We start from the raw sequence: 25,265 nt of genomic DNA on the forward strand, positions 1-25,265 counted from the left end.
GTTCAACCAGCCATCATTCCAACCGAGAGCCAGGAGTATGCAAAAACAGAAGAACCAGCTGCCATTAAAGTGGAAGAATTTGTGAGTGATATACAGAGAGAAAGACAAGAACTGGAGCAATATAAAGAAATCATTTTAAAAGAGAAACATGAACTAGAGAAAACAAAGGAGGATGTACAAGCAGTAAAGAATGAAGCTGAAGAGAGGATGGCAAAATTACAAGAGGAGGAAATAGAGATGGAAAAGAAACGAGTGAGTCTACAAAACTGGGAAAGACTGCTGCAATCAGAGAGAGAAGAAAATCAGAGAGGTTTAGATATAATATGGGAAGAGAAAGAGCAGCTAGATCAAAGAAAACAAGAACTAGAGAGTATGGAAGTAAATCTACAGAGAGAGAAATGTGAATTGGAAAAAACAAGATTGATGGAGATTAAACAAGTTGATGTGCAAGTCCAAACTGATGTGATGTATGATACAGGAAAATATCAGATGATCTTGACTACAGAGGAGCTGGATGAAGAGCGACAAGCTCTGGAGTATTTCAGAGAAGACTTGCTTGCACAAAAAAGTACAACTGAGAGACAACTGACAGAAATAAAAATTAGCAAGAATGAAGCCACACTGCAAACTGCAACACAAAATGCAACAGAGTTACAATTAGAGCTGCGAAAACAGGAACTAGAACGAACAAAAGATGAGCTGGAAAAGACAAAGCTAGAAATACAAAAAGGATGGGATGACCTGCAGGCTGAGATAACAGAAAGCAGAGAAAAAGAAGACAAGATAAGAACAGAATTAGAACTAGCGAGAGATGTCCTAAATCACATTCGACAGGATATAGAAAAACAAAAGCAAACCATGGAGGCTGACCTAAAAGACACTTTTGCTAGAGAACTAGAAGACATAGAAGCTCAGAGAAAAAGGATAGAGGATGAAAAGAGAATGTTACAGAACATGAAATATGAGCTGAAAAAAGAGTCTAGTGATCTCGAAAGCTTAAAACAGGATGTGCAAAAAGAAAGACAGAGCATGCAGAAATGGGCAGAGCAGCTTAAACAAGAGAGCGAGGAACTAGAAAAGAAAATGTGTGATATGCAACAAATACAAGCAGAAATAGCGAGAGAAAAGAAAGATATAGAGAACCTGAGAGAGGAGAATGAGCTGACATTAAAGGAGATCAAAATGGAGAGAGACACTCTTGAGAAAATAAATGAACTCATTTTACAGCAAAAAGATGATTTTGAGAATGAGAAGGACGAAATAAAGAAAAGAGAAAATGAACTGCAGCAAATGCAGGCTGATCTTAACAGACAACAAAAAGACATGCAGGATATTCAGAATATAGTTTTAATGCAAAAAAGTCAACTTCAGAAAAGCCAAGATGAAATAGCTGAAAAGCTAAAACAGGTGGAAGACATCAGGCAGTTCACACAAAATGAAAAAGACAATCTTGACAGAGAAAGGGCAGCTATAATGGAACAGAAGCAGCAGATGGAGAGCAACTTGACAGATGCATTAAACAGAGAACTAGAAACTGTGGAGCTTGTGAAAAAAGAGGTACTAAATGAGAAACGACTTATTGAGGACTGCAGAATAGCTTTAATGAGAGACATAGAAGATCTGGAGCAGAAGAAAATCAATTTGGGTAGTCAGGCAGAGGAGATAAAATTACAAAGACAAAGTATTGCAGAAGAGAAAAGCAAGTTGGAACAGACTGAATCTGTGCTGCAAAAAGTAGCTGAAGATACTGAGAAGCTAAGACAAGATACACTAGCTGAAAGACAGAAACTTAAAAACACTGCTGTCCAACTTCAGAAAGAGAGAGATGCCATTGTGAGCTTTGCAGAGGAGACCAAAAAAAAGAGAGAGGACCTGGATAAAATGCAAGCTGATGTAGAAAAGCAGGAAAACGCATTTGAGATACTGAAGGGCATGAAGGCTGATCTGCAAAAAGAAGCCAGTGTCATTGAAAATTTAAGACAAGCTGTTCAAAATGAGATAACAAATGTAAAAGATAAGGAAGCCAAAATTCAAAAAGAAAGACAATACACTGATAGTCTAGTTGAAGAGATTGAAAAGAGGTCAAAAGCTCTGGATGAGATTCACATGGAGGTTGAAAAAGAAAAGCGATGTATTGAGTCTGAGAGAGATGTGCTAGAACAGGAAAAGTCTAATCTCAGAGATCTCAAAGATGAATTTGCTCAGCAAAACGAACAGAACATTATAATACTGGAAGAGATAGAGAAAGAAAGAGACAATCTTGCACAGATGAGTGAAACCATCTCAAATCAAAGGTGTACTGTTGAAAGTGATAAAGAAAATTTAAGACAGAGAGAAAATGACCTGAAACAAAAAGAAGCAGAGATTGAAAACAAACAAAAACAAATAGATGAGTTGAAGAGCATTTTAAGAATGGAAAAGATGCAAGTTGAGCAGATGCAAGCTGACCAAGATCAACAATGGACAGTTGCACATGAACAAATAGAATGCGTTAAGACTGCAAGAGATAGAGAAGCGGCAGATCTGGAGAAAGAGAGACAGGAAATGGAAAATTTGAGAGAAGAACTGAGGGTGAAATATGAAAATGTGGAGCTCCAAAAGAAATATTTAATTGAGCAAAAAGAAGTATTTGAAAGCCGCATGAAATCATTAGAAATGGATGAGGAAGACATAAAGAAAAATAAAGCCAAACTGCACAAAGAATTTGAAAACTTGCAGTTACAGAGGCAATCTTTTGAGAAAGAGATACAGCAGGTGAGAGCTGACCTTCAGAAAGAGGCTGACAACATTGAGAGAATAAAGAAAGAGGTGGTTGCTGAAAAGCAGAGTATAAAAGACATGGCAGTTCAAATTCAACATGAGGGAAATGACAGAAAGGAAGCTCTGGAGAGGACACGCCTTGAGCTACAAAAACAAAAGCAAGACATTGAGACTGAAAAAGATATACTAGAAAACCAGAAGTGTGAAGTGGAGAAAAGCAAAACAGAGATAGCTAGAGAAAAAGAAGATCTTGCTGAAAAGAGAAAAATGAATGATATTGATAGGTCAGAGATGGAGAAGCAGAGAAATTCCCTTGAGCAAATGAAGATGAACATTTCACAAGAGGAGCATAATATTAAATCAGTGAAAGAAAGTATGAGACACCAAGAAAATGAACTGAATATACGTACATCACAACTTCATGCACAACAGAAAGAAATAGAAGAGATTCAGGATATTGTCATGAAAGAGAAGAGTCAGCTTAATGAAAGACAGGCTGAAATGGAAAAGCAAAAGAAAGAATTAGAGAATGTGATGGACAGACTTGAAAAAGATAGAACTAATGTAATTGAAGAAAGACAAAGACTGAATGACATTGCAGTAGAACTGCAGAGGGAAAGTGAAACAGTGGAGCTGATGAAACAAGAAGTTCTCAGAGAAAAAGAATCTATTGAAAACAGCAGGCAAATACTGAACAAAGATCTAGAGGATATAAAAGAAAATAGGACCATCTTAGCTGAGGAGTTTGAGACCTTAAACTACCAGAAACAATTTACTGGAAAAGAAAAGCAGGAATTTGATAAGATGAAAAATGAGCTCCAACAAGAAAAGGAAATGATTGCTAAACTAAGGCAAGACATAGAAAATGATAGGCAGAAGGCTGAGGAAATGGCGATCAAACTTCAAAAAGAAAAGGAAGATATAGATATTTATTTTGCCAGGATAAGATTAGAGGAAGGAGATCTAAGAAAACAAAAACAAACAATTAAATCTGATAGTGACACTCTTAAAAAGGACAAGTCTGACCTGGAGAAAACTAAAGCAGAGATAGCTAAAGAGGATCTTGACAACCAAACTGAATCACATAAAAGACAAAATGAGGTAACATTGGCAGAGATACAGAAAGAGAAACACATTCTTGAGCAGTTAAGAATGAACATATCACAACAGAGAGATGATCTAGAAAAGGACATTGAACAAACAAGATACAAACAAGCAAAGCTGCAAAGTCTAAAAATGGAAATTCTGAAAGAGCAAACAGAGATAGATGAGCAGAAGGTGATGATTGCACTAGAGAAGAGTGGGCTGAAAGACATTAATGTTCAAATAGATGAACAGAAAAAAGAGATAGATGAAATCAAAGAACAGATTAAAAAGGAGAGAGATGATATTGAGAGAGAAAAGGCAGAATTAATGCATCAAAAACAACATATGGAGGTAAATTTGAGGCAAGAACTAAAAATGGAGAGTGAAAAGTTAGAGCTGCTCAGAAAGGAGTTGTGTGATGTAAAGGAAGGAATTGACAACTGCAGGAAAAGCATAAAAACAGACATGGAAACTTTGGAACAAACAAAACTTGATGTGGTGAAAGAGTTGGAAAATATTAAGCTTCAGAAACAAATGATTGAGGATGAGAAAGATAAGATTGAGCAGATAAAATCTGATCTAAAAAGAGAAGCTGAAGATATTGAAAAGATAAAAGTAGAGACACAAAATGAAAGACAGAAGCTTAAGGAAGCAACAACCCAACTTAAAGACAGAGATAAGGAGGATCTTGAAACCCAGCTCGTTGAAGAAAGAGAAAAGAACAAGATCACACTAGCAGAAATACAGAAAGAAAAATACATGCTTTTTCTACTGAGAGATAGTATTTCAGAGCAACAGGACAACATTGCAAATGAGAGACAACAAATGAGTCTGAGAGAGACTGAACTTGAACAACTCCAAGCTCTAATTCATAGACAGCAAGATGAAATGGAAGCCTCACGAAAAGGTCTCACAATGGAAAAAGACAGACTTGAAAAGAAGAAAACTGAAATAGATCAAAATGAGAGAAAAGTAAATGAAATCATGGAATTTACAACAGGAGAAAAAGCTTATATTGAGAAAGAGAAGTCTGAAATGCTAGCACAGAAACACCAAATGGAGACTGAACTGGAGGTCTTGAAGGTAGAACTGAATAATGAAAAAGAATTAATTGAGGAAAGGACCCAAATGTTGAAAACATACAATGCTGACATAGACAAAAAAAGAGCAACCCTAGACAAAGAGATAAAGGAGCTTCAATATGTAGAACAGATGAAGATAGACCTGCAAAGACAAACTGAAGATATGAGAAGGCTAAAAGAAGAAACACAAATCGAAAGACAGAGTTTGGAAAAGATGGCTGAACAACTTCAGGAGGAGAAAGAAGATATTGTTCATCTTGCTGAAGATACAAAGAGAAACAATGAGATACTGAATGAAATGAAAGTATTGCATGAGTCCACATTAGAAAATCTGCAAAAAGACATCAGGGAAAAACAGGACATGATGACTGAGCTGAAAAACAAGACTGAAGATGTTGAGCTTCAGATGAAAGAGCTATTGACTGAAAAGGAAATGTTGGAAAATGATAGACAACTGCTGAAGAGAGACATGGAAAAACTACAACAAAAACTAGTTAACGTAGACAGAGATTCAGAGAGTCTGAATCTTGAGAGAGAAGCTTTGGAGAACGAGAAGGAAGTAATAAAACAGATCAAAACTGACCTGCAAAGAGAGACACAAGAGATTGAGAAGATCAAACTACAAACACAACATGAAACACAAAAACTGGAGGAGATGAAAGCTCAACTCCAGAAAGAGAAAGAAGAAATTGACAATCTGATTGAGGAGACAAAAAGAAAAGGCATTGTCTTGGATGAAATGAACACAGAAACTGTAGTGAAAGCTAAAGCTATTCAATCTGATAGAGTCATGATTGAGAAGGAAAAACATGAACTGGAGAAAACCAAACATGAACTTGATAAAATCAAAGAAGATCTTGAAAAGGAATTTGCTGAGCAAGCAGAAAAGAAAGAAATCGGACTGGCAGAGACACAGAAAGATAGAGACACCTTAAAGGAGATGAATGAGAACATCACAAGACAAATACATGATATTAAAAATCAAGAGGAACAAATGAGAAAAAAACAGCATGAACTTGAGCAACTGCACAGTGAAATTCAGGATCTGCAGAGAGAAATAGACAATGATAGAAATATTATAATACAAGACAGAAGTCAGCTTGATCTGAGACAATCTGAGCTAGACAAACAACAGGCAGAAGTCAATGATATTATGGAAAAAATGAGGAATGAGAGAAGTCGACTAGATAAAGAAAAACAAGAGATGGAAGAACAGAAACAGCTAATGAAGAAAGAAAGAGATGATGTAGACCAAAGCAGAGAAGTTCTGACTGAAGACCTAAAGATAATGACACTTCAGAAACAAGTGATTGAAGATGAGAACAACAAGTTAGAACAGATGAAGATTGAGCTGCAAAGAGAAGCTGATGACATCAGAAAGCTAAAAGAAGAAACACAAAATGAGAGACAGACTTTGGAAAATATGGCTGAAGAACTTCAGAAAGAGAGAGAAGATATCGTTCATCTTGCTGAAGATACACAGAGAAAAAATGAGATTCTGGATGAAATGAAAGCTGCAAATGAATCTTTAATGGCAGATCTCCAAAGAGAGAAAAACAACCTTGAGCAAATGAGATTGAACATCTCCAAACAAACTGATGATCTTGAAAATGAGAGAGAGAAAATAAAACTCAGACAAGATGAACTAGATCAACTACAAGCAGAGATTCATAAACAAAAAAATGAAATTATAAAGGGAAATAACAACATTGTAAGTGAAAGAGCTGCAATGATCAGGGAAAAACAGGACATGATGACTGAGCTGAGAAAGAAGTCTGAAGATGTTGAGCTTCAGATGAAGGAGCTATTGGCTGATAAGGAAATGCTGGAAAATGACAGACAACTGCTGAATAGAGACATGGAAAATCTGCAACAAAAACTAGTTAATGTAGACAGAGACTCAGAGAGTCTGAAACTTGAGAGAGAAGCTTTGGAGAATGAGGTGGAAGTAATAAAACAGATCAAAACTGACCTGCAAAGAGAGACACAAGAGATTGAGAAGATCAAACTACAAACACAACATGAAAGACAAAGGCTTAATGAAATGACAGCTCAACTCCAGAAAGAAAGGAAAGAAATTAATGATCTGATTGAGGAGACAAGAAGAAAAGACATGGTCTTGGATGAAATGAACACAGAAATTGAAGTGAAAACTAAAGTCATTCAATCTGATAGAGACACGATTGAGAAGGAAAAACATGAACTTGAGAAAATAAAAAGTGAACTTGCTAAAGCCAATGAGGATCTTGAAAAAGAAAGAGAAAAGCAAAACATCATACTAGTAGAGATACAGAAAGAGAGAGACAACCTAGAGGAGATGAATGAGACCATCACAAGACAGATGCATGATATTAAAAATCAAGAGGAACAAATGAGACAAAAACAGCATGAACTTGAACAACTGAAAACTGAAATTCATAATCAGAAACAGGAACAAGACAATGACAGAAACATTATAATAAAAGACAGAAGTCAGCTTGATCTAAGACAATCTGAGCTAGACAAACAACAGGCAGAAGTCAATGATATTATGGAAAAAATTAGGAAAGAGAGAAGTCGACTAGATGAAGAAAAACATGACATTGAAGAACAGAAGCAGCAATTGAAGAAAGAAAGAGATGATGTAGACCAAAGCAGAGAAGATCTGTCTGAAGACCTAAAGATGATGACACTTCAGAAACAAGTGACTGAAGATGAGAAAAACAAGTTAGAACAGATGAAGATTGAGCTGCAAAGAGAAGCAGATTATATTAGAAAGCTAAAAGAAGAAACACAAAATGAGAGACAGAGTTTGGAAAAGATGGCTGAAGAACTTCAGAAAGAGAGAGAAGATATTGCTAATCTTACTGAAGATGCAAAGAGGGAACATGAGATTCTGGATGAAATGAAAGTTGCAAATGAGTTTTCAATGGCAGATCTACAAAGAGAGAAAAACAACCTTGAGCAAATGAGATTGAACATCTCCAAACAAACTGATGATCTTGAAAGTAAGAAAGAGAAAATTAGACTCAGACAAGATGAACTAGAGCAACTACAAGTAGAGATTCATAAACAACAAAGTGAAATGAAAAACCTCAAAGAAATCATCATGACTGAGAAGCAGCAGCTTGAAATAAGAGAGACTGAAATACAAAAACAACAGAAGGAGCTGCATGACATTGTGGAGATAGCAAAGAATGAGAAAAGCATTGCTGAAACTCAAAAAGCTGCAATGATCAGGGAAAAACAGGACATGATGACTGAGCTGAGAAAGAAGTCTGAAGATGTTGAGCTTCAGATGAAGGAGATATTGACTGAAAAGGAAATGTTGGAAAATGATAGACAACTGCTGAATAGAGACATGGAAAATCTGCAACAAAAACTAGTTAATGTAGACAGAGACTCAGAGAGTCTGAAACTTGAGAGAGAAACTTTGGAGAACGAGAAGGAAGTAATAAAACAGATCAAAACTGACCTGCAAAGAGAAACACAAGAGTTTGAGAAGATAAAACTACAAACACAAGATAAAATACAAAAACTGGAGGAAATGACAGCTCAACTCCAGAAAGAGAAAGAAGAAATTGATAATCTCATTGAGGAGACAAAAAGAAAAGGCATTGTCTTGGAGGAAATGAACAAAGAAATTGAACTAAAAACTACAGAAATTCAATCTGATAGAGACACGATTGAGATGGAAAAACACGATCTTGAGAAAACCAAACACGAACTTGCTCAAATCAAAGAAGATCTTGAAAAGCAATTTGCTGAGCAAGCAGAAAAGGAAGAATTCATACTGGCAGAGACACAGAAAGAGAGAGACACCCTAAAGGAGATGAATGAGAACATCACAAGACAAATACATGATATTAAAAATCAAGAGGAACAAATGAGACAAAAACAGCATGAACTTGAGCAACTGCACAGTGAAATTCAGGATCTGCAGAGAGAAACAGACAATGATAGAAATATTATAATACAAGACAGAAGTCAGCTTGATCTGAGACAATCTGAGCTAGACAAACAACAGGCAGAAGTCAATGATATTATGGAAAAAATGAGGAATGAGAGAAGCCAACTAGATAAAGATAAACAAGAGATTGAAGAACAGAAACAGCTAATGAAGAAAGAAAGAGATGATGTAGACCAAAGCAGAGAAGATCTGACTGAAGACCTAAAGATGATGACACTTCAGAAACAAGTGATTGAAGATGAGAATAACAAGTTAGAACAGATGAAGATTGAGCTGCAAAGAGAAGCAGATGATATCAGAAAGCTAAAAGAAGAAACACAAAATGAGAGACAGAGTTTGGAAAAGATGGCTGAAGAACTTAAGAAAGAGAGAGAAGATATAGTTCATCTTGCTGAAGATACACAGAGAAAAAATGAGATTCTGGATGAAATGAAAGCTGCAAATGAATCTTTAATGGCAGATCTCCAAAGAGAGAAAAACAACCTTGAGCAAATGAGATTGAACATCTCTAAACAAACTGATGATATTGAAAATGAGAAAGAGAAAATAAAACTCAGACAAGATGAACTAGATCAACTACAAGCAGAGATTCATGAACAACAAAGTGAAATTGTAAAGGGAAAGAACAACATCGAAACTGAAAGAGCTGCAATGATCAGGGAAAAACAGGATATGATGACTGAGCTGAGAAAGAAGTCTGACGATGTTGAGCTTCAGATGAAGGAGCTATTGGCTGAAAAGGAAATGCTGGAAAATGACAGACAACTGCTGAATAGAGACATGGAAAATCTGCAACAAAAACTAGTTAATGTAGACAGAGACTCAGAGAGTCTGAAACTTGAGAAAGAAGCTTTGGAGAACGAGGTGGAAGTAATAAAACAGATCAAAACTGACCTGCAAAGAGAAACACAAGAGATTGAGAAGATCAAACTACAAACACAACATGAAAGACAAAAACTGGAGGAGATGACAGCTCAACTCCAGAAAGAGAGAGAAGAAATTGACAATCTGATTGAGGAGACAAAAAGAAAAGGCATGGTCTTGGAGGAAATGAACAAAGAAATTGAACTGAAAACTACAGAAATTCAATCTGATAGAGACACGATTGAGATGGAAAAACACGATCTTAAGAAAATCAAAAGTGAACTTGATAAAGCCAATGAGGGTCTTCAAAAAGAAAGAGAAAATAAAGAAATCATACTGGCAGAGATACAGAAAAAGAGAGACAACCTAGAGGAGATGAATGAGACCATCACAAGACAGATGCATGATATTAAAAATCAAGAGGAACAAATGAGACAAAAACAACATGAACTCGAACAACTGAAAACTGAAATTTATAATCAGAAACAGGAACAAGACAATGACAGAAACATTATAATACAAGACAGAAGTCAGCTTGATCTGAAACAATCTGAGCTAGACAAACAACAGGCAGAAGTCAATGATATTATGGAAAAAATAAGGAATGAAAGAAGACGACTAGATAAAGATAAACAAGAGATTGAAGAACAGAAACAGCAATTGAAGAAAGAAAGAGATGATGTAGACCAAAGCAGAGAAGATCTAACTGAAGACCTAAAGATGATGACACTTCAGAAACAAGTGATTGAAGATGAGAATAACAAGTTAGAACAGATGAAGATTGAGCTGCAAAGAGAAGCAGATGATATCAGAAAGCTAAAAGAAGAAACACAAAATGAGAGACAGAGTTTGGAAAATATGGCTGAAGAACTTAAGAAAGAGAGAGAAGATATAGTTCATCTTGCTGAAGATACACAGAGAAAAAATGAGATTCTGGATGAAATGAAAGTTGAAAATGAGTTTTCAATGGCAGATCTCCAAAGAGAGAAAAACAACCTTGAGCAAATGAGATTGAACATCTCTAAACAAACTGATGATATTGAAAATGAGAAAGAGAAAATAAAACTCAGACAAGATGAACTACATCAACTACAAGCAGAGATTCATGAACAACAAAGTGAAATTGTAAAGGGAAAGAACAACATCGAAACTGAAAGAGCTGCAATGATCAGGGAAAAACAGGATATGATGACTGAGCTGAGAAAGAAGTCTGACGATGTTGAGCTTCAGATGAAGGAGCTATTGGCTGAAAAGGAAATGCTGGAAAATGACAGACAACTGCTGAATAGAGACATGGAAAATCTGCAACAAAAACTAGTTAATGTAGACAGAGACTCAGAGAGTCTGAAACTTGAGAAAGAAGCTTTGGAGAACGAGGTGGAAGTAATAAAACAGATCAAAACTGACCTGCAAAGAGAAACACAAGAGATTGAGAAGATCAAACTACAAACACAACATGAAAGACAAAAACTGGAGGAGATGACAGCTCAACTCCAGAAAGAGAAAGAAGAAATTGACAATCTGATTGAGGAGACAAAAAGAAAAGGCATGGTCTTGGAGGAAATGAACAAAGAAATTGAACTGAAAACTACAGAAATTCAATCTGATAGAGACACGATTGAGATGGAAAAACACAATCTTAAGAAAATCAAAAGTGAACTTGATAAAGCCAATGAGGGTCTTCAAAAAGAAAGAGAAAATAAAGAAATCATACTGGCAGAGATACAGAAAAAGAGAGACAACCTAGAGGAGATGAATGAGACCATCACAAGACAGATGCATGATATTAAAAATCAAGAGGAACAAATGAGACAAAAACAACATGAACTCGAACAACTGCAAACTGAAATTTATAATCAGAAACAGGAACAAGACAATGACAGAAACTTTATAATACAAGACAGAAGTCAGCTTGATCTGAAACAATCTGAGCTAGACAAACAACAGGCAGAAGTCAATGATATTATGGAAAAAATAAGGAATGAAAGAAGACGACTAGATAAAGATAAACAAGAGATTGAAGAACAGAAACAGCTAATGAAGAAAGAAAGAGATGATGTAGACCAAAGCAGAGAAGTTCTGACTGAAGAGCTAAAGATGATGACACTTCAGAAACAAGTGATTGAAGATGAGAATAACAAGTTAGAACAGATGAAGATTGAGCTGCAAAGAGAAGCAGATGATATCAGAAAGCTAAAAGAAGAAACACAAAATGAGAGACAGAGTTTGGAAAATATGGCTGAAGAACTTAAGAAAGAGAGAGAAGATGTAGTTCATCTTGCTGAAGAAACACAGAGAAAAAATGAGATTCTGGATGAAATGAAAGTTGCAAATGAGTTTTCAATGGCAGATCTACAAAGAGAGAAAAACAACCTTGAGCAAATGAGATTGAACATCTCCAAACAAACTGATGATATTGAAAATGAGAAAGAGAAAATAAAACTAAGAGAAGATGAACTAGAGAAACTACAAGTAGAGGTTTATAAACAACAAAGTGAACTGAAAAAGGAAAAGAACAACACTGAAAGTGAAAGAGCTGCAATGATCAGGGAAAAACAGGACATGATGACTGAGCTGAGAAAGAAGTCTGAAGATGTTGAGCTTCAGATGAAGGAGCTATTGGCTGATAAGGAAATGCTGGAAAATGATAGACAACTGCTGAATAGAGACATGGAAAATCTGCAACAAAAACTAGTTAATGTAGACAGAGACTCAGAGAGTCTGAAACTTGAGAGAGAAGCTTTGGAGAACGAGAAGGAAGTAATAAAACAGATCAAAACTGACCTGCAAAGAGACACACAAGAGATTGAGAAGATCAAACTACAAACACAACATGAAAGACAAAGGCTTAATGAAATGACAGCTCAACTCCAGAATGAAAGGAAAGAAATGAATGATCTGATTGAGGAGACAAGAAGAAAAGACATGGTCTTGGATGAAATGAACACAGAAATGGAAGTGAAAATTAAAGCCATTCAATCTGATAGAGACACGATTGAGAAGGAAAAACATGGACTTGAGAAAATAAAAAGTGAACTTGCTAAAGCCAATGAGGATCTTGAAAAAGAAAGAGAAAAGCAAAACATCATACTAGTAGAGATACAGAAAGAGAGAGACAACCTAGAGGAGATGAATGAGACCATCACAAGACAGATGCATGATATTAAAAATCAAGAGGAACAAATGAGACAAAAACAGCATGAACTTGAACAACTGAAAACTGAAATTCATAATCAGAAACAGGAACAAGACAATGACAGAAACATTATAATAAAAGACAGAAGTCAGCTTGATCTGAAACAATCTGAGCTAGACAAACAACAGGCAGAAGTCAATGATATTATGGAAAAAATAAGGAATGAAAGAAGACGACTAGATAAAGAAAAACATGACATTGAAGAACAGAAACAGCAATTGAAGAAAGAAAGAGATGATGTAGACCAAAGTAGAGAAGATCTGACCGAAGACCTAAAGATGATGACACTTCAGAAACAAGTGATTGAAGACGAGAATAACAAGATAGAACAGATGAAGATTGAGCTGCAAAGAGAAGCTGATGATATTAGAAAGCTAAAAGAAGAAACACAAAATGAGAGACAGAGTTTGGAAAAGATGGCCGAGGAACTTCAGAAAGAGAGAGAAGATATTGCTAATCTTACTGAAGATGCAAAGAGGGAACATGAGATTCTGGATGAAATGAAAGTTGCAAATGAGTTTTCAATGGCAGATCTCCAAAGAGAGAAAAACAACCTTGAGCAAATGAGATTGAACATCTCCAAACAAACTGATGATCTTGAAAATGAGAAAGAGAAAATAAAACTCAGACAAGATGAACTACATCAACTACAAGCAGAGATTCATAAACAACAAAATGAAATTATAAAGGGAAAGAACAACATTGTAAGTGAAAGAGCTGCAATGATCAGGGAAAAACAGGACATGATGACTGAGCTGAGAAAGAAGTCTGAAGATGTTGAGCTTCAGATGAAGGAGCTATTGTCTGAAAAGGAAATGCTGGAAAATGACAGACAACTGCTGAATAGAGACATGGAAAATCTGCAACAAAAACTAGTTAATGTAGACAGAGACTCAGAGAGTCTGAAACTTGAGAGAGAAGCTTTGGAGAACGAGGTGGAAGTAATAAAACAGATCAAAACTGACCTGCAGAGAGAGACACAAGAGATTGAGAAGATCAAACTACAAACACAAGATGAAAGACAAAGGCTTAATGAAATGACAGCTCAACTTCACAAAGAGAGAGAAGAAATTGATCATCTTACTGAAGATACAAAGAAGGAACATGAAATTCTGTATGAAATGAAAGTTGCAAATGAGTTTTCAATGGCAGATCTACAAAAAGAGAAAAACAACCTTGAGCAAATGAGATTGAACATCTCCAAACAAACTGATGATCTTGAAAGTAAGAAAGAGAAAATTAGACTCAGACAAGATGAACTAGAGCAACTACAAGCAGAGATTCATAAACAACAAAATGAAATGAAAAACCTCAAAGAAATCATCATGACTGAGAAGCAGCAGCTTGAAATAAGAGAGACTGAAATACAAAAACAACAGAAGGAGCTGCATGGCATTGTGGAGATAGCAAAGAATGAGAAAAGCATTGCTGAAACTCAAAAAGCTGCAATGATCGGGGAAAAACAGGACATGATGACTGAGCTGAGAAAGAAGTCTGAAGATGTTGAGCTTCAGATGAAGGAGATATTGACTGAAAAGGAAATGTTGGAAAATGATAGACAACTGCTGAAGAGAGACATGGAAATATTGCAACAAAAACTAGTTAATGTAGACAGAGACTCAGAGAGTCTGATACTTGACAGAGAAGCTTTGGAGAACGAGAAGGAAGTAATAAAACAGATCAAAACTGACCTGCAAAGAGACACACAAGAGACTGAGAAGATCAAACTACAAACACAAGATAAAATACAAAAACTGAAGGAAATGACAGCTCAACTCCAGAAAGAGAAAGAAGAAATTGATAATCTCATTGAGGAGACAAAAAGAAAATACGTGGTCTTGGATGAAATGAACACAGAAATTGAAGTGAAAACTAAAGCCATTCAATCTGATAGAGATATGCTTGACAAGGAAAAACATGATCTTGAGAAAACCAAACACGAACTTGCTCAAATCAAAGAAGATCTTGAAAAGCAATTTGCTGAGCAAGCAGAAAAGGAAGAATTCATACTGGCAGAGACACAGAAAGAGAGAGACACCCTAAAGGAGATGAATGAGAACATCACAAGACAAATACATGATATTAAAAATCAAGAGGAACAAATGAGACAAAAACAGCATGAACTTGAGCAACTGCACAGTGAAATTCAGGATCTGCAGAGAGAAACAGACAATGATAGATATATTATAATACAAGACAGAAGTAAGCTTGATCTAAGACAATCTGAGCTAGACAAACAACAGGCAGAAGTCAATGATATTATGGAAAAAATGAGGAATGAGAGAAGCCAACTAGATAAAGATAAACAAGAGATTGAAGAACAGAAACAGCTAATGAAGAAAGAAAGAGATGATGTAGACCAAAGCAGAGAAGATCTGTCTGAAGACCTAAAGATGATGACACTTCAGAAACAAGTGATTGAAGACGAGAATAACGAGTTAGAACAGATGAAGATTGAGCTGCAAAGAGAAGCAGATGATATCAGAAAGCTAAAAGAAGAAACACAACATGAAAGACAGACTTTGGAAAAAATGGCTGAAGAACTTCAGAAAGAGAGAGAAGATATAGTTCATCTTGCTGAACATACAAAGAAAAATAATAAAATCCTGGATGAAATGAAAGCTGCAAATGAGTCTTTAATGGCAGATCTCCAAAGAGAGAAAAACAACCTTGAGCAAATGAGAGTGAACATCTCTAAACAAACTAATGATCTTGAAAATGAGAAAGAGAAAATAAGACTCAGACAAGATGAACTAGATCAACTACAAGCAGAGATTCATGAACAACAAAGTGAAATTGTAAAGGGAAAGAACAACATCGAAACTGAAAGAGCTGCAATGATCAGGGAAAAACAGGATATGATGACTGAGCTGAGAAAGAAGTCTGACGATGTTGAGCTTCAGATGAAGGAGCTATTGGCTGAAAAGGAAATGCTGGAAAATGACAGACAACTGCTGAATAGAGACATGGAAAATCTGCAACAAAAACTAGTTAATGTAGACAGAGACTCAGAGAGTCTGAAACTTGAGAAAGAAGCTTTGGAGAACGAGAAGGAAGTAATACAACAGATCAAAACTGACCTGCAAAGAGAGACACAAGAGTTTGAGAAGATCAAACTGCAAACACAACATGAAAGACAAAAACTGGAGGAGATGACAGCTCAACTCCAGAAAGAGAAAGAAGAAATTGATAATCTCATTGAGGAGACAAAAAGAAAAGGCATGGTCTTGGAGGAAATGAACAAAGAAATTGAACTAAAAACTACAGAAATTCAATCTGATAGAGACACGATTGAGATGGAAAAACACGATCTTGAGAAAACCAAACACGAACTTGCTCAAATCAAAGAAGATCTTGAAAAGCAATTTGCTGAGCAAGCAGAAAAGGAAGAATTCATACTGGCAGAGACACAGAAAGAGAGAGACACCCTAAAGGAGATGAATGAGACCATCACAAGAAAAACACATGATATTAAAAATCAAGAGGAACAAATGAGACAAAAACAGCATGAACTTGAGCAACTGCACAGTGAAATTCAGGATCTGCAGAGAGAAACAGACAATGACAGAAACATTATAATAAAAGACAGAAGTCAGCTTGATCTGAGACAATATGAGCTAGACAAACAACAGGCAGAAGTCAATGATATTATGGAAAAAATGAGGAATGAGAGAAGCAAACTAGATAAAGATAAACAAGAGATTGAAGAACAGAAACAGCTAATGAAGAAAGAAAGAGATGATGTAGACCAAAGCAGAGAAGATCTGACTGAAGACCTAAAGATAATGACACTTCAGAAACAAGTGATTGAAGATGAGAATAACAAGTTAGAACAGATGAAGATTGAGCTGCAAAGAGAAGCAGATGATATCAGAAAGCTAAAAGAAGAACTTAAGAAAGAGAGAGAAGATATCGTTCATTTTGTTGAAGATACAAAGAGAAAAAATGAGATTCTGGATGAAATGATAGCTGCAAATGAGTCTTCAATGGAAGATCTACAAAGAGAGAAAAACAACCTTGAGCAAATGAGATTGAACATCTCCAAACAAACTGATGATATTGAAAATGAGAAAGAGAAAATAAAACTCAGAGAAGATGAACTAGAGAAACTACAAGTAGAGGTTTATAAACAACAAAGTGAACTGAAAAAGGAAAAGAACAACACTGAAAGTGAAAGAGCTGCAATGATCAGGGAAAAACAGGACATGATGACTGAGCTGAGAAAGAAGTCTGAAGATGTTGAGCTTCAGATGAAGGAGATATTGACTGAAAAGGAAATGTTGGAAAATGATAGACAACTGCTGAAGAGAGACATGGAAATATTGCAACAAAAACTAGTTAATGTAGACAGAGACTCAGAGAGTCTGATACTTGACAGAGAAGCTTTGGAGAACGAGAAGGAAGTAATAAAACAGATCAAAACTGACCTGCAAAGAGAAACACAAGAGTTTGAGAAGATCAAACTACAAACACAACATGAAAGACAAAAACTGAAGGAAATGACAGCTCAACTCCAGAAAGAGAAAGAAGAAATTGATAATCTCATTGAGGAGACAAAAAGAAAATACGTGGTCTTGGATGAAATGAACACAGAAATTGAAGTGAAAACTAAAGCCATTCAATCTGATAGAGATATGCTTGACAAGGAAAAACATGATCTTGAGAAAACCAAACACGAACTTGCTCAAATCAAAGAAGATCTTGAAAAGCAATTTGCTGAGCAAGCAGAAAAGGAAGAATTCATACTGGCAGAGACACAGAAAGAGAGAGACACCCTAAAGGAGATGAATGAGAACATCACAAGACAAATACATGATATTAAAAATCAAGAGGAACAAATGAGACAAAAACAGCATGAACTTGAGCAACTGCACAGTGAAATTCAGGATCTGCAGAGAGAAACAGACAATGATAGATATATTATAATACAAGACAGAAGTAAGCTTGATCTAAGACAATCTGAGCTAGACAAACAACAGGCAGAAGTCAATGATATTATGGAAAAAATGAGGAATGAGAGAAGCCAACTAGATAAAGATAAACAAGAGATTGAAGAACAGAAACAGCTAATAAAGAAAGAAAGAGATGATGTAGACCAAAGCAGAGAAGATCTGTCTGAAGACCTAAAGATGATGACACTTCAGAAACAAGTGATTGAAGACGAGAATAACGAGTTAGAACAGATGAAGATTGAGCTGCAAAGAGAAGCAGATGATATCAGAAAGCTAAAAGAAGAAACACAACATGAAAGACAGACTTTGGAAAAAATGGCTGAAGAACTTCAGAAAGAGAGAGAAGATATAGTTCATCTTGCTGAACATACAAAGAAAAATAATAAAATCCTGGATGAAATGAAAGCTGCAAATGAGTCTTTAATGGCAGATCTCCAAAGAGAGAAAAACAACCTTGAGCAAATGAGAGTGAACATCTCTAAACAAACTAATGATCTTGAAAATGAGAAAGAGAAAATAAGACTCAGACAAGATGAACTAGATCAACTACAAGCAGAGATTCATGAACAACAAAGTGAAATTGTAAAGGGAAAGAACAACATCGAAACTGAAAGAGCTGCAATGATCAGGGAAAAACAGGATATGATGACTGAGCTGAGAAAGAAGTCTGACGATGTTGAGCTTCAGATGAAGGAGCTATTGGCTGAAAAGGAAATGCTGGAAAATGACAGACAACTGCTGAATAGAGACATGGAAAATCTGCAACAAAAACTAGTTAATGTAGACAGAGACTCAGAGAGTCTGAAACTTGAGAAAGAAGCTTTGGAGAACGAGAAGGAAGTAATACAACAGATCAAAACTGACCTGCAAAGAGAGACACAAGAGTTTGAGAAGATCAAACTGCAAACACAACATGAAAGACAAAAACTGGAGGAGATGACAGCTCAACTCCAGAAAGAGAAAGAAGAAATTGATAATCTCATTGAGGAGACAAAAAGAAAAGGCATGGTCTTGGAGGAAATGAACAAAGAAATTGAACTGAAAACTACAGAAATTCAATCTGATAGAGACACGATTGAGATGGAAAAACACGATCTTAATAAAATCAAAAGTGAACTTGCTAAAGCCAATGAGGATCTTGAAAAAGAAAGAGAAAAGAAAGAAATCACACTGGCCGAGATACAGAAAGAGAGAGACACCCTAAAGGAGATGAATGAGACCATCACAAGACAGATGCATGATATTAAAAATCAAGAGGAACAAATGAGACAAAACCAGCATGAACTTGAACAACTGAAAACTGAAATTCATAATCAGAAACAGGAACAAGACAATGACAGAAACTTTATAATACAAGACAGAAGTCAGCTTGATCTGAAACAATCTGAGCTAGACAAACAACAGGCAGAAGTCAATGATATTATGGAAAAAATAAGGAATGAAAGAAGACGACTAGATAAAGATAAACAAGAGATTGAAGAACAGAAACAGCTAATGAAGAAAGAAAGAGATGATGTAGACCAAAGCAGAGAAGTTCTGACTGAAGACCTAAAGATGATGACACTTCAGAAACAAGTGATTGAAGACGAGAATAACGAGTTAGAACAGATGAAGATTGAGCTGCAAAGAGAAGCAGATGATATCAGAAAGCTAAAAGAAGAAACACAACATGAAAGACAGACTTTGGAAAAAATGGCTGAAGAACTTCAGAAAGAGAGAGAAGATGTAGTTCATCTTGCTGAACATACAAAGAAAAATAATAAAATCCTGGATGAAATGAAAGTTGCAAATGAGTCTTTAATGGCAGATCTACAAAGAGAGAAAAACAACCTTGAGCAAATGAGATTGAACATCTCCAAACAAACTGATGATATTGAAAATGAGAAAGAGAAAATAAAACTCAGAGAAGATGAACTAGAGAAACTACAAGCAGAGGTTTATGAACAACAAAGTGAAGTGGAAAAGGAAAAGAACAACATTCAAAGTGAAAGAGCTGCAATGATCAGGGAAAAACAGGACATGATGACTGAGCTGAGAAAGAAGTCTGAAGATGTTGAGCTTCAGATGATGGAGATATTGACTGAAAAGGAAATACTGGAAAATGACAGACAACTGCTGAATAGAGACATGGAAAATCTGCAACAAAAAATAGTTAATGTAGACAGAGACTCAGAGAGTCTCAAACTTGAGAGAGAAGCTTTGGAGAATGAGAAGGAAGTAATAAAACAGATCAAAACTGACCTGCAAAGAGAAACACATGAGACTGAGAAGATCAAACTACAAACACAACATGAAAGACAAAGGCTTAATGAAATGACAGCTCAACTCCTGAAAGAAAGGAAAGAAATTAATGATCTGATTGAGGAAATTAAAAAGAAGGGAGATATTCTGGATGAAACCTATACTGAAATACAAAGGGAACAAGAAGCAATTGAGAGAGGCAAAGACTTGATTAGAAAGGAACGGTCTGACCTAGAGAAAACCAAAGCTGAGATGTCTCAAACCAAGGAAGAGCATGAAAAACGGCTTTCTGAACAAAAAACAAACATTGAGATCACACTGGCAGAGATACAACAAGAGAGTGAGAAAATAACAAAAGAAAAAATGGCACTTGAAGATGAAAAGCAAGAGTTACGAATAGAAAAGGAAAAACTTGAAAGAATGTGGGCAGACATCGAAAGAAAACAAGAATATATTGATCACCTGAGGTTTGGCATAACAGAAGAGAGTCAGCTTGAGAAGTCAGAGGCTGAAATGGTTCTTCAACAGAGTGATGTGGATGTAGTCAAATCTTTAACAGACAAAGAAATGTCAGATCCAGATGGAAAAAGTGTCTTGAAGGAGCAGATGCTGGAAATGGACTTAAAAGATGCATTAGAATCAGATGTTGAGAGACAAAAGTCAGACTTACCTGAAGTTGAGGATTTACCTCATAAACAGGAGATGATGTTAGAGAAGAAGTTTATTGAAGATGAAAAGGACAAACTGGAACAGATGAGAGCTGAACTGCAAAGAGAAGCTGAACACATTGAAAAGGAAAAGCAGGACATGCAAAACGAAAGACAGAAGCTAGAAGAAATGTCAGCTCAGCTTCAGGAAGAGAGAAGAAATCTTGAAAGCCTTAATGAGGAGATTAACGTTCAAAAATTTAATCAACAAATGCAATCAACTGAGTTTGAAATGGAGAAGACTGATTTAGAGAAATTCAAAACAGAAATTGCTAAAGCCAACAAACTTCTTGCAGAACAGCAAGAAAAGAATGAGATGACAATCAAAGAGATGCGGACAGAGAGAGACGCTCTTGAAGAAACGAGGGTGAACATCTCAAAACAAGTGGAGACTATTCAAAAAGCGAATGAAAGTCTTTCTTGCAGAGAAAGTGAACTTGCAAAGCTGCAGGAATACATTTTACAACAACAGCATGAAATGGACGAACTGAAAAACACAATCATGATGGAAATGAGGCAACTGGACCAGAGACAAACTGACATTGATCTATTACAACGAGAGGTTGATGATCTAATGGAATTCACAAAGACGGAAATGATCAACGTAGAAAGAGAAAGAGTGGAAATGATGGCACAGAAGAGAACTATAGAGATAGATATGGTCAGTCTAGAGGAAGAAAAGGAGACCTGTGAACAACTGAGACTAAAATTACTGGAGGAAAAGGATCAGGTTGAAAAAGACAGAGAGATCTTGACCAAAAATTTGGATCTTATGGAGAGGCAAAAAATGGATATTGAGAAAGAATTAAAGAATCTAAAAGTTGAGAAACACACCTTTGAAAATGAGGAGGAGGAACTAGAGAGGATGAAACCTGACCTTCAAAGACAAGCTGAAGACTTGGAAAAACTACCTGAGAAGACAAAGAATGAAAGATGGAGTGCAGAAGAGATGGCAGCCAAATTTAAAAAGCAATTAGACATTAGCGGTATTCCAGCAGACTACCAACAGGCGGAAGAGCTCATGGATAAGACAGAGAAGCAAATAAAGGAAATTCAGTCTTCCAAAGACTTGCTCCAAGAAGAAAGATCTGAGCTGGAGAAAACCAAGGCAGAGATAAACCAAGCCATGGAAGAACTAGATCGACAAAGAACTGACTTGCAGAGAGATATAGACATTCTGAAGCAAATGAGTACAAATAACTTAAGACAAATAGCTCAAATTGAAGATGAGAAGGAAAAAATACAACACAAAGACAATGAACTAGAACAAATGAGAACAGAACTTCAAAATAAACAAAAAGAAATGGATGACATGAAAACCAACATAATAAAAGAAAAGGCTGATTTTGAGAATCTGGAACAAAAGAGAGCTGAGTTGGCTGGAGACTTGGAAAACCTCCAAATTGAGAAACAAGCTTTTAAAAATGAGCAAGATGAGCTGGAAAAGGAGAGAGAGAATATTAAGAAGCTGAAGATAGATGTTCAGAAAGAAAGGCAGAAGGCTGCAGAAGAATTAGACAAAGAGAGGCAACAATTTGCTAAGGTGATCAAAATGAAAAATGACACCCTGGATGAAATACAAGCTGAGATAGAAAGACAAAAACAAGTCATTGCTATAGACAAAGCGATTGTTACAAAGGAAACGATCGATCTGGAAAAAACCAAGGAACATTTCAACAGGCAATCTGAAGAGATTGACATCACTTGTGCAAACCTGGAGAAAGAGAGACATAGTCTTGATCAGATGAGTGTGGAGATCTTAAAGCAAAAACATGACATGGAGAGAGAAAGAGGTGAACTTTTGAATGAAAAGGAATTGACTGAGAAAAGCAGAATACAACTGAAACGAGACATAGATGATATAAAACTAAATAAATCAAATCTGCATAAAGAATTAGAGGAGATAAAAGTTCAAACACAGGATATTCAAGATGAAAGAGTTCAGCTAGAGGGAATGAAAGCTGAGTTGGCAAAAGAAAAACAAGCCAATGATGAAATGTTGAGAGAGGCTAAAAAAGAAATGGAGAAATGTGAGGAGATCAAATCAAATATTGTAATCCAAAAAGAAGAGTTTGAGACTAAAAGACAATCAGAAGTAGAGGAACTCATTGGTATGAGAGCTGAAATACTCAATCAGAAAGAGGAATTAGAGGACAAGATACAAAAAACTAAACGTGAGATGAAAGAATTGAAGCTACTTCAGGATGAAACTGATAGCAAGAGGAAAGATCTTGATCACAAGATGAGACAGGCAGCGAGAAAGAGAGATGACCTGGAGAAAATGAAAGCTGATATTGAAAGTGCAAATGAGAAACTTGAAATGGACAGGGTCATGCTAAGTATAGAGCGTGATGAAATGGAGCGAATGATAGCTGAGAAACAACGAGTGGGAGAGGGACTACAATCTCATACGGAAGAAAGAGGTGGAGATCTGGAAAAGAAAGAACAAATAAACACCAAGATACAGAGGCTTATTCAAGAGGCTGAAAAGACTAGGGAAATGGCCTGGAGAACAAAACATGACCTGGAAAGAAGCATGCAGAGAGATGTTAATGTTCATGCAGATTCAGAGGAAAGGCAAGAAATGAGTGCTTATATGCAGAGCCTAATCCAGGAAATTGAGCAAATCAGAGGGGTTCTCAGAAGAATGAAAGATGAAGTCAAGGCTGCTAGAAAAGAAAGATTTGAACTGGAGAACATGAGACTGGAAGTCGAAGCCATGAAACAGAGCATGAAGGAAACCTATGAGCAACAGAACAAGGAGATACAAAAAGAGAAGCAGCAAACTGAGAGTACCAAAGACTTGTTGAGCAGAGAGCGACGTGATCTTGAGCATAATAGAGCTGATTTGGAGAGACAAAAACAAGAAATGGCATTGGACATACAAAAACTCCATGATGAAAATGAACTGCTGAAGAAAGAAAATGTTGACATGAAGAAACAATATGAAATTCTAAAAAATCTTCTGGAAGAAACAACTAGAGAAAGCAAGGTACAAACACTTAAACCTTCCAGGAAAAAGAAAGTAATGAGGAGAGATTCAGAGGAATTAATGGAGAAAATGGAATCATTAAGCATGGATGACCACCAAGAAGAGAGTAAGAGTCAGACAGATGAAATTAACAGACAAATAGACAAACTGACAGAGTTGAAGGCTGAGCTGGATCAACAGCAGGTAGAACTTCAGAAAACTAAAGAAGACTTAAAACATCAGATGGATGAGCTAGAAAACATGAGGTCTGAGATATTACAACATAAAAAGGACACGAGAGAGGTGGAACTGATGGATATACAGAGCCAGAGAGAAGTCCTAGAAACAAGGATTCAGAAAATGATGCATGAGAAGGGAGAACTAGAAGTCTTAAGGTCTGAAATAGTCCTTGAAAAGAAAGATCTGGACCAGAAGATGAAACAAGTGATAAGAAAGAGGGATGAAGTGGAGAAAATCAAGACTGAGATAGCAAAGGCAAGAGAGGAGATCAACAGAGACCGGCAGGAGCTGGAAATACTCAGGAATGATGTTCAAAGTGCAAGAGAGGATTTTGAGCTATTGGTGGAGAAAACTGTGAATATAGAAGATGAGGAAAGTACCAATGCAGACATCCAAAGACTAATTTTAGAGGTTGTGAAAATCAGGGAAATGGTGAGAAATCTAAAATTTGACATGGAGAGCAGGATGGAGGAAGGTAAGGTGGAGAGAGATGAAAAGGAAAGCTTAAAGTCTGAGATCCAGAGGCTCATTCAAGATATTGAACAAATAAGGGGAAATCTTGGAAACCTTAGAAAAGAGATAGAAACCACCAGAAGAGACAAGAATGAATTGGAGAAGATGAGAGCAGAACTTGCAGAAAAGCAACAGGAGGAAGAGAGCATGAGAGAAATGCTGCAGAAAGAAAGTGAAGAACTGGAGAAGCTGAAGGATGCGATTAACAGAGAAAAGCAGGATGTGGAGACCAAAAGAGAGCTGGTTAAGGTAGAAATAGCTAAAGAAATAATGGAAGAGTTTAAGGACACAACAAAGAGCAAGGAAGAACTGCAAATGGTCACTGAGGAACTCTTGAGAAACAAGAGTTATCTGGAACAGCTCAACAGAGATATAAAAAACCTATGGCAAACCATGGAAGAAATGAAAATCCTGCATGAAAAGAAAAAGGCTGAACTGGAATGCATTACTTCTGAAGTAAAGAGGGGAGAGCAGATACTGGAGAAGCAGAAACATGAGTTGGAAGAGAAAAGTTGGATTGTTGAAGAAATAGAGAAAAAGAAAGATACACTTGAAAAGATCAATATGGAAATACTGAGGAAGCAAAAAGATATAGAAAAAGAAATGACCAATATAAGACAAGAAAAACAAGAGCTGGAGCTCTCTAGAAGTGAACTACAGAGACAGAGAGTTGATGTTGAATCTTCAAAATATGCTTTGATCAT

At 36.2% G+C, this 25,265-nt stretch overlaps 1 protein-coding gene across 2 annotated transcripts in view; it reads left to right on the top strand.

Moving 5' to 3' along the window:
• Nucleotides 1-25,265, top strand: part of LOC306885396 (uncharacterized protein) — a 55,335-nt gene that overhangs the window by 6,020 nt on the left and 24,050 nt on the right. For both annotated transcript variants that reach the window (XM_079441867.1, XM_079441866.1), the window contains exon 5: nucleotides 1-25,265. This exon is cut by the window's right edge. In XM_079441867.1, the coding sequence (XP_079297993.1) occupies nucleotides 1-25,265 (25,265 nt within the window).

The sequence above is a fragment of the Barbus barbus genome (assembly GCF_936440315.1).
Source record: "Barbus barbus genome assembly, chromosome: 19".
Classification (NCBI taxonomy): Eukaryota; Metazoa; Chordata; class Actinopteri; order Cypriniformes; family Cyprinidae; genus Barbus; species Barbus barbus.